Raw genomic sequence first — 10,883 nt, 5'->3', positions numbered from 1 at the left:
CCACGAGAAGATGACGAAGAACGCATTAACCAGCTAATTCCTCAAAATCTTGTGAGTTAATTCTCCACCAACCCATTAATCACAACTAAATCAATCTCACAAAAAAACAGCACAAATTTATTGCTGTATACTTCATTTAGCATGTCATATCTTCCATTAGGAGGAGTCTTGTAGAAAGGTGGCCAGCATTTAGTACAGCCCTGTGAGGTAGACATAACTTATAAGTAGAAGATTGATCAATTGAATAGAATATTTTATGTTTTGATTTTTATTGAATCAATACAGAATTGAATTTTAAAAATTTGGAACAAGAAAGTGTATGTCATGATGCCCTGCAACACATAAATGGCCGCTGGGTTCTTATTTCCAGATGTTCACTTTATCCATTATTGCATGCCAGATGTGCACGTTCCCAAGTCTTGCATGGCTTCAATTAATCTGAAACACCATTGTGGGTTGGTGAGCAAACCAGAAACATTGAAATATGTGAGCTTGGTAGATGAATCATAAAGATTCTAATGAACTATTATTTATGTCAAAGCACTTTCTTTGAGAGGAGAATAAATATGCCATTTCCAGGAGAAAGTTGAAAGGGTTGGAGCTAGGCTTGAAATGGGTGTTAAAACATGTGTTTTGTTTTTCTGCCTCATCTTTAATGCTCTATGTACGTCTGTAAAAGGTTGGTATCTTATGTTTTTTATTTCAAAGCTTTTGTACTACCTAGTGGGAGTCATTGTTATGTTTGAAGCTCAAATGTTTTTTCTTTTGTTTAATGGTTTTTCAGGACATCATTCATTTGTGAAAGAAGCAAAAAAGGGGCAATGGAAGAAATCAAAGTATGATTTTATAATTGTTGGGGGAGGTACAGCAGGGTGTACTCTTGCTGCTACTCTGTCTCAGAAGATGTCTGTTCTTCTTTTGGAAAGAGGTGGATCCCCGCTTGGTAATGGAAAGATATTCAGCATGGAGAATTTTGAATTAAATTTGTTTGATTTTGATTCAGACCGCTCGCCCACCCAGCTTTTTATATCTGAAGATGGGGTAAGATTCAAATTACAATGGCATCACTCTTTTCTCTGTGTCAACAGATTGTGCTGAATGTGTTTTCATGGCGCTGTCCAAGTTAGTTAGTAAATTGGATTTAGCACTATTCAATACAGTGTGCTTTTATCTTTCTTTCTTTGTAAATTTGAAGGAAATCTTTCATGCAAACCTGTAAACACCTCTGTCAACCATAAAAGGGTCAAACACATATATAAAAACAATGTAAATATTGGCTTTTTTTCGAATTTGGTCATATTTTTATCAATCATGATATCATATTTTACCCTTTTCTGATTGTCTTGATCATGATGCTGGAACATATTTTCTTTTCTGGCTATGTTCATCATCACGTGGGATGATAAACATGATAAAAAACATTCACAGAAAAAGTACTTTGTACAATCACATTCAAAAGCTTTAATATTATATTGGGTTTTAGATTTAATCATGTAAGTATATTTCTTCAATCATACTATGTTCATTATGTTGTTAGCTCATAGATATTTTACTCTCTCTTTTCAAATCGTTTTCATAGTACGTTCATCGTAATGCTGAATCATAAACATCATACCTTCTTTTTCTTTTCTGACTGTTTTCATACAGGATGTTGGATTATATTTTCTCCAATTTATCTCTACTAAACTCTGTGGAAGAAAAAATTCTTATATAATCAATTTCAAAAAATTCTAAGCTAGCATAATACATTTAGTAGAGTCTTACACTCAAAAGCACTTTATTATTAAACTGTCTAAACCTGAAGGTAGTAAATAATTTATATGTTTATTAGCAAACATAATTTTCCTTTTTTATGTTTTTGAAAACCCTTCAAATGTAGTACATATGTATGGAATGGGTAGGCAGAAGGCTTATCAATGACCTAAAGATACCAGGGTTGGCAGTCCATAACCATGACTTTTTGTCTTCCTTGTACTAGTACTTCCTCGTACGCTTTTACTTCATGCTCTAGTACTCTGTTTTTCTTTCCTTTAATAGTAAAGACAAAGATTTCTATATGGCAGAGTACCCATTTTTATATTTTTAGCCTAGTTTAAATGATCAAGATCATACATAATATTATCAAAAATTAATACTATCGGGTGGAGTTCCAGAGTACATGGAGAAGATTTGTGAATTATTCGGCTCCTTTTTTTGGGAAAAAAGTCTCTACTGATCTTTGATCATCAAAATTCACGTAGGTTTTGAACAGAATCCTACGTTATTAACCAGTTAAGTTAGATTTGATATAAAAAATCTATTTACAGAATTGGTCGTTCCTCTTTAAATGCACAATTGTTTTAAAGCTCTGCAAATAAACTTCTCTCACAAATATAATAAATTTGATGGCGTTACAATTATTAGAAGGATCATGCAACTATAACTTCCTTCACTGTTAAGCATTAACTTGAGATATGTTCTGTCAGTTGAATCCAGTGGTAACTAATTGGACAAACATTATTGGAGCAGGTGATAAATGCAAGAGCAAGAGTTTTGGGAGGAGGTACTTGTCTCAATGCAGGATTTTATACACGTGCGAGTTCAAGTGAGGTGAGGGCCATGGGATTGGAACCTGGGTTGGCGGAAGAGTCTTTTCGTTGGGTGGAAAGTGTAGTAGCTCATCGACCTCCTCAAAATGAATGGCAGGATGCAGTAGCGAAAGGTCTCCTGGAGGCAGGTGTTTCTCCTTACAATGGCTTCACATATGACCACATCCCTGGTACCAAGTTTGGTGGTACACTTTTTAATAGCACTGGACATCGCTCTACAGCTGCTCATATTCTTGTTCAACGTGCCAATCCAAGAAAACTCACAGTTTTGCTCTATGCAACTGTTCAACGTCTTCTTTTCGCTACAAAAGGTATATGATTTGAAAAATCTCAGTTTATCTATTACAAGAGGTATATGATATGGGCATGTTTTGTCTTGTTTTAGATTGGTTTGGTGGTTTGGGCATGTTTTGTCTTTGCTAAAAGATTTCAAGGGTGTTGTATTCTAGTTTGCAATTTTCATTTTTCTGTTTTATCTAATAACAAATATATATGAATTCTTTTAAATCTAAGAGCAATAACAATAATGAAGTTCACATTCAAATTTGGATGTATTCTGATATGTTCCAGCTCTGCTGTTTCTTTGCTAATAGTCCAGTTTTTTGTTTTCCAGTTTGCAAATTTTGTTTTATTAAAAAGATGTATGAATTGTTTAAATCTAAGGATAACAATAACAATGAATTGTTCATATCTAAGGACAACAATAACAATGAAGGCCAGATTCAAGCTTGGATGAATCCTAATCTGTTCCAGCTCTGTGCTGTTTCTTGGCTAGTTGTCCAGTTTTGTTATTTCTGGGACTGATTTTATTTTTGGTTGTTTTATACTTTGAAATATGTTCTGGGATCCTTTCAAGACCTTGCTTATTTTAATAAAAAATATAAATGAATACCATTTCTTTATTTGCACTTGACATACTAGACAAGGAGACCAAAAGTGAGGGGAGTTGTTTTCAGAGATGCAGATGGAGCAGAGCAACAAGTCTCAAGAAAAGATACAGTTCAATTATATGCTAGAATTAAGAAATTAGAAAAGAAAGATTACCTATATGGTTCAGGCTCTTTCAAATCTGAGTTTATCTAATAGAAAATAGATATGGTTTAGACATGGTTTTTGTCTTGATTTAGGATAGTTTGGATATATAGTTTGTGCATGTTTTTGTAACCTTTGAACATGGTTTGTCTTATCTACAAGAACTTAAGGATTTGATTGTGTAGCATCCACATTTCTAAATCATAGTCCTGATCCATCATCAGGATGAAACAAAGTCTAAGAGAGTATAAGAAAAATGTGTGATTCAAGCAGAGCAGCAAGTTTCTTATGCTGATTCCAGCTGTGATCATTTCTCCTTATGCTCTCTTATGCTTGGTTTCATTCAGATGATGGATCACGGAGTGTGATTCGAAATGTTGATGCTAAACAAACTATTCACAATCAAATCCAGAAATTCTTACAGATAATTATCATAAATTGTGGAAATCTGTTCTCATTGAATGTTTTGTTTTATTTTAGGACAGCTAATTTTTTTAAAAATCCAGATCCTTTTTCTTGTTTTAAAGTTTTTCTTTCCCACTTATCGAAACATAAATTTCTTTAATTTTGACATACTCTGTTTATGTAGAAAACGAGACCAAAACTGAGAAGAGATGTTTTCAGATATGTGAATGGAGCAGAGCAACAAGTCTAAGAAAAATATAGCTCAATCGTATGCTAGGTCTTAAGAAACTAGAAAAGAATGATAATAAATGGTTTGGGTCCTTTCAAAACCTAAGTTTATCTGATTAAAAAAAATGGTTTGGACATGTTTTTGTCTTACTTTAGTATGGTTTAGACAGCTGGTTTGGGCATGTTTTTGTATGGTTTGTACATATTATGGTTCAGACAGATGGTATGGGCATGTTTTTGTATGGTTTGTACATATTTTGTCATGGGGTAGTTTTTTAAAGATTCTGTATCTTGTTCTTGCTTTAGAATTTTGTTTTCCCACGTATCTAATGAAAAACATATATCAATTCTTTAGTTTTTAGAAGCCCATTTCTTTCATTGCACTTACATACTCTTTTTGCAGATAAAACAAGGCCAAAAGCGAGAGGAGTAGTTTTCAGAGATGCAGATGGAGCAGAGCACCAAGTATTTTTGAAGGGAGATAAAAGTGAGGTTATCCTATCAGCTGGTGCCTTGGGAAGCCCACAGTTGCTTATGCTCAGTGGGATTGGTCCTTCAAAAGAATTGAAGTCCATGGGAATAAAAGTGATAATGGTCCAGCCTTCAGTGGGAAAAGGCATGGCTGACAATCCCATGAATGCCATTTTTGTACCCTTTACAACTGATGTCCCAGTCTCTCTCATTCAAGTTGTGGGCATCACCGAATTTGGAAGCTACATAGAGACATGCAGTGGATTCAAATTATTTGAAACGGTATTTATTGATGTACATTTATTATTCATTTCATGCATTTTTTTTTTATAGGTAATGGGCCAAAATCTTGATTCTTTATTTATTATTATTTGTTGAAATTAATTATTATCATGTCTTAAGATCAAGCAGACTCCAATACAAGACCTTTCAGATGAGAGGCCCACAACTTACCGTTAGGCTCTAGCCTAATTCATTTCATACATATTACAATAATAGGTGACTGATTTTCTGTGTGTTGTGGAAACAGGGTACAAGAAAGAAGAGTGGAATTATTCTGCAAAAGACCAAAGGGCCCCTTTCCAAAGGTTATCTGAGGTTGGATAACAGTACAGATGCTAAAGACAATCCAATTGTGAAATTCAATTACTATGATAATCCAATGGATCTACATAGTTGTGTGAAAGGATTAAGGACCATCCAAAAGATCCTTGACTCCCCCACAGTGAAGAAATTCATTCCCCATGGTATGAGTCTGACCGAGATCATGAATTCAAGCTTTTATGCTCCTATAAATTTAACTCCCAAGAACACGGAGGGATGGGGATCATTAGAGCAGTTTTGTAAGGATACTGTGACTACAATTTGGCATTATCATGGAGGATGTCAGATGGGTAGTGTTGTTGATAGAAGTTTTAGACTCATTGGAGCAGATGGTGTTAGAGTCATTGATGGATCTACTTTTCTCTTCTCTCCAGGAACTAATCCTCAGGCCACTGTGATGATGCTTGGAAGGTATGATTTCTTCTTGCTTGTAAATTTTGGTTTTCTGGATTTGATTGTGTATGTTTTTTGAGCATCAATGTTTCTGATCATTCTCCATGATTCATCATTAGGATGAGAGAATGCAGGAATTCCTAAATCCTCTCATCCTAATGATGGATCATGGAGTCTGGTCCGAAATGTTGATAATTCATTCTTGCATTCTCTCATCCTGATGCTGGATCATGGAGTGTGATCCGAAATGTTGATATTTCATTTTTGCAATCTCTCATCTTGATGATGGATTACATAGTGTGATCCGAAATGTTGATATTTGATTTTTGCATTCTCTCATTCTAATGATGGATCACAGAGTGTGATCCGAAATATTGACGCTAAAAAAACATGCATAATCAAATCTAGAAACCAAAATTTACATTTCAAATGAATTATAGAAAACTGATAAGATTAATTCTTCTTGCTTGAAGACTACAGTTCTCTACTTCTTTGGAAACTATAGTATAAATATTGTCTTGTTATTGTGCAGATACATGGGAGTGAGAATTCTGAGAAAAAAAATGGGCCCATCTGCAGGAGTATAGTTTGTAGTTTTTAGCCGCTGGGGTCTGATTTGGAGTCTTTTTGTGATAGATATGAGGTGAAGTGGGTGAGGCTTATATCTAGTAAACCCCAGTCAATATAATACCGAATGTGTTCTGTCAACATCATCCATCCAAACAAAAATTACTGTCAACATCATCCATCCAAAAAAAATTACTTTTTAATGGAAGAGCAGTGTAAAGTTTATTCAGTTTGCTTGTCTATTAACATAGACAGTCAAACTCTTCTCTTCCTATTCATCAATGAAATTCTCCCTAATTTATCTTCAATATGATCCATGAAATATGATCTTTTGCTATGTCCACAATCTTGTAAGATGAGGCTGGTCTCTAATTATCATACTATGATGCTATCAGCTGATTGTGATTTATGATTTATATTCAATTAGTGGACATTGTATGGTTTTCATAAGTTTCAATTATTAGTCCTGCATAAGGCAGGGAACTAATGTTCTCAGCATTAGTTAGATTTAAAAAACTAATGTTTTATTCCAATGTTCTTAAAGTTAGAGTTAAAAAATCTATTATGCTGTGTTAATTCTCATTTTCTAATTGGTCCTGTGAGAATTTTTTTGGGCTTATTTATATTTTTACAATAGAAAATTAAGGAAAAACAAAGATGGCACTCGCTTGAAGGTCGTGTTGCTATTGCTGTCATTTCTCTTCGACCATCTGAGAGCTAATTAATTTACCAATTGCTAAATTAATTGCTATCTTGTTTTTCGAACTTAATGAAACCTGTAATGGTTGTTGCTTTTGTTTGGGAGAACTATTTTTAAATAAATTAAATATATATCTATGCTTTGAAATATTTTTATTATCCTATTTCATTTCTATTATTAATTTTTGTTATTATTAATTGATTAAAAGTTATTATTGATTTTTATTAATTAAGTAAAATCAATAGTTTTTATAGTTTATTAATATTTATGTAAATATTTTCAAAATTTTAAATCAAATAGTTGACATTGATATTTATATATTTGAAAAAAAAAAAAAAAAATTAGAAAGAAAAAAATACAAATATACTAATAGTCATGGTCATATATATATAATATGTTGTATATATCTTGATGGATCATTATGATATTTTTCCCATAAACATGATTTAACATAAATAAGATCCATAAAAAAATCAATTCACATATTACTAACAAACCAACACTACTTTTCAACTTCAAGGAAGACATATCTTAAATAAATCTATCTAAATCTATCTAAAGAAATGTCGATAGATATCACTACAAAATAATTTTAATTTACTTTACTACATCTAAAATTATTTATATTTCATTTATCTCCATTTATTAATTTTTTTTACTTATTTTAATTTCTTAAAAATGGATGATTTATATTTTCAAATATTATAATTTAAACGAATATTTTATGTGATATTTATTAAATTGTTTTAAAAAGTATATTATATTTATAATAAGATTTAAACTTTTGCCATATATATTGTTGTCCAATTTAAGCTAAAAGAATAAAAGTTAACATTAACACGCTCACATCATCCTACTCCTCCATTCTGTGAATATAGAATGCCTATCGGCTTCAGCTACAATTTTGTGATCTTTAAGGCTTGTTTTACTAACTTCATACAAGATTGTGAATTCTATCATTATTTCTCATAGAAAAACAATAATAACAATAGTAAAGTTATGAACAACCAATGAGAAGAAATATAAAAATGATTCACATGCACCCTCCTTTTAGGTGAAGCTTGATTAAATAACCTTTGTTTTGATAGCATTTATTCTAACATAGATATTTGACACTTTGAGTTTTTTTATTTTTTTTTATACTTTTCCCTATTCATAACTAGGGCTTAACCATTCAACCAAAAGGCACAAACTCAAGCTCTATTAGAGCTCTTATTTCAAGTCATGTTATTTTCCTAAGGTTCAAGTAGTCGAACTAGAATGTATTTGTATTTTTTTTTTAAATATTTTTTTTACTATTTTCATTGTGATTTTTATTCTTCAAACGTATTAAGATGATAACTTTTGTAACGCCCCACTTAGGAACCCAAAATAACATTGGTTTCCAAAACCTAAGTTCTCATGAATGCTCAATAGAATAAAGCTCCTAAAACATAAATCTCAATTCAAATCATAAAGCTCATCATGCCATCTAGTCAAATAATCATAAAAGAAATCTAAAAAACCGCCTCTAGTTCACATCCTAACTTGGTCAACTAAACAACCCACAAAGAAAAATCATCATGAAAATAAACATCATAAGACTATAAATAGAATATTAGAAAACACATAGGTTTCAGCCACATGATCTAAATCCACCAATTTCTCTTGTTTAGTTCAGGTCATAAGAATGTGTTTAGAAATAAAGTAAGAATATACATTTTAATATAAATTGTTATGCTAATATACTTATTTAAAATAATAAGTATTTAAATATCCAATCTTTTTGTGTATATAAAATATCACGTGATATTATCATATTATTAATTTAAAAAATCTTGAATTATAAATTATTTAATTAATAACATAAATGTATATTTTTATATTTAAATATTGATATTAATTTCAATTTCTAAAATATTAATATGACTTCCACTTAAGTCTAATATTAATATTTACTTTTCCTTTAATTCATAATGCAACTAGAGATAAAATTATAAATTTAATCTAATTGTTTATAATTTCTCTCACAAAGTCAACTAGTTATTAACTAAATGATTACAAAGTAAACTCTACCACAACTTCTCTAAAAATATAATAAAATTATAAATATTTAGTTATTAACTTTCTTTTGCATTAATAAATATTAAATTATTAATATAGACTTAAAGAATCACTAATATTACTAACATTCACTTTAACTAAATGAATAATATTTATTAAAAAATTTTAAAATTAATAAATAATTTAAAATTTTTATTTTTAATTAACTAATTTATTTTTAATTAATTAATTAATTTTTTAAATAAATAAATCTAAAAATTTAGTTATATTAAATAAGAATAAACATGCAATTAGTATTTTTGCATGTCTTTGATCTCTTAAATCATGCAACTATACTATACTTATTTTTCTATTTTTAGCATATTTGTTTTCACATGCAACCCCACTATACTTAGTTTTCTATTTTGAGCATATTTATTTTCACATGCATATAGCCATACTATACTTAGCTTTCTATTTTTAGCATATTTGTTTTCACATGCATATAACCATACTATACTTAGCTTTCTATTTTTAGCATATTTATTTTCAGATGCATGTAACCTTACTATACTTAGTTTCTATTTTTAGCATTTTTTTTCCACATGCACAACATGTTTTCCTTTCAATTAATTTTTTTTCCTTTTTCCAATAAATTTTGGAATTAAATTATTTTAGATATAAGAATAATATTTATCTATATTTAAAAAATTAATGATAATCTCATGGTTCTAATGACAAATTTAAAGTTGAAATCTCAACTGTTCAATTTATTGTTTTTCTTCCAATTTTCAATAATCAAATTTTCATTATATAAGAAAGAGGTTTATAAGAATACAGTCACAATAATTTTCTATAGTTTTTCTATATTTTTCTGCAGTCAAGTTTTCTTGATTAATAAATTTTCCTTTTTCAAAATCTACAACATAATTTCTTATTCAACAATCACTACATTAAATTAATAAGCAATAAGAAAACACCCAAGGAGACATGAAGTAGAAGATCTTTCAATAAAATTCTACAATGGGTTTTCAAACCCTACCTCCAGAACCACAGCTAAAATTTGAGATAATCTATGAGTGCATGCAAATCCAAACCCTCTGAAACTTTCAATAATTTTTTTGATCCCATTCTGAATTTTCACTCCCAAATTGTATCTAGAAATGAGCTTTAATTTCTTTAATAAAGAGTTTTTCTCCCAAGTCAAGGCTTTTATCATGCAATCATGCGAAAACCCTTTGTCTTTAATTACTAAATTTTAATTTTCAGGCACACACTTTATGCAATTTAATTAAAATAAACTTTATTAAATTAAAGTTTTCTCTTTCTTATGAAATCTTGCGATGTTTTTAATATAATATTTATTAATTTAACTAATAATATTATTTAGAATTTAACTAATAATATTATTTAGAATTTATTAAAAATAAAACTCCTAAATAAATTATTATTCAAATAAATTTAAATACACCTAAATTATAACTTTAATCAAATCTTTTAAATATAATTCTTTCATGCACATTTATAAAACTTTTTAATTAAAATATTCTTTTATATTTTCTTTTCCTCCACTTATTAATTAGTGCAAGCACTAATTAAAGCATAGTTTATTATTTAAATTAATAATAATAATCAAAGCTCATTATTTAAATGTAACTCTAATTTAATTATTATTAAATAAATAATTATAATAAAGCAATATTAAATCTTTAATATTTTAATATTTTAATTATCTCTTTTTGTCCAACTTTTTAAATTAAACTTTTTAATTAATTTTTTAAAACTGAAGTACATATTTAATTAATTAATAATTAATTAAATATCATCATATTTTATTCTCTTTAACTAATTTTCTAAATGAAGACTTTTAAATT

General features: G+C 29.4%; 1 protein-coding gene across 1 annotated transcript; it reads left to right on the top strand.

The window, feature by feature from the left end:
- Positions 1–400: 400 nt before the first annotated feature.
- On the top strand, positions 401–6,593 carry LOC149543592 (protein HOTHEAD-like). Its single transcript, XM_089796305.1, has 6 exons — positions 401–679; positions 785–1,041; positions 2,509–2,899; positions 4,657–5,006; positions 5,254–5,738; positions 6,253–6,593. The coding sequence occupies exons 1-6, from the start codon at positions 613–615 to the stop codon at positions 6,305–6,307; spliced, it is 1,605 nt and encodes a 534-aa protein (XP_089652431.1). The 5' UTR covers positions 401–612; the 3' UTR covers positions 6,308–6,593.
- Positions 6,594–10,883: the final 4,290 nt, after the last annotated feature.

Source organism: Cupressus sempervirens, chromosome 8, assembly GCF_028749045.1.
Source record: "Cupressus sempervirens isolate cs-2001-9-10 chromosome 8, ASM2874904v1, whole genome shotgun sequence".
Taxonomy (NCBI): Eukaryota; Viridiplantae; Streptophyta; class Pinopsida; order Cupressales; family Cupressaceae; genus Cupressus; species Cupressus sempervirens.
The sequence above is the reverse complement of the archived record's forward strand: the minus strand, read 5'-3'. Positions and strand labels throughout refer to the sequence as shown.

Coding starts and splice junctions, on each gene's coding strand:
- LOC149543592 (XM_089796305.1), top strand. CDS start 613: ATGGGTGTTAAAACATGTGTTTTGTTTTTCTGCCTCATCTTTAATGCT. Junction 2,900..4,656: donor TCTTCTTTTCGCTACAAAAG/GTATATGATTTG, acceptor CTCTTTTTGCAG/ATAAAACAAGGCCAAAAGCG. Junction 5,007..5,253: donor GATTCAAATTATTTGAAACG/GTATTTATTGAT, acceptor TTGTGGAAACAG/GGTACAAGAAAGAAGAGTGG.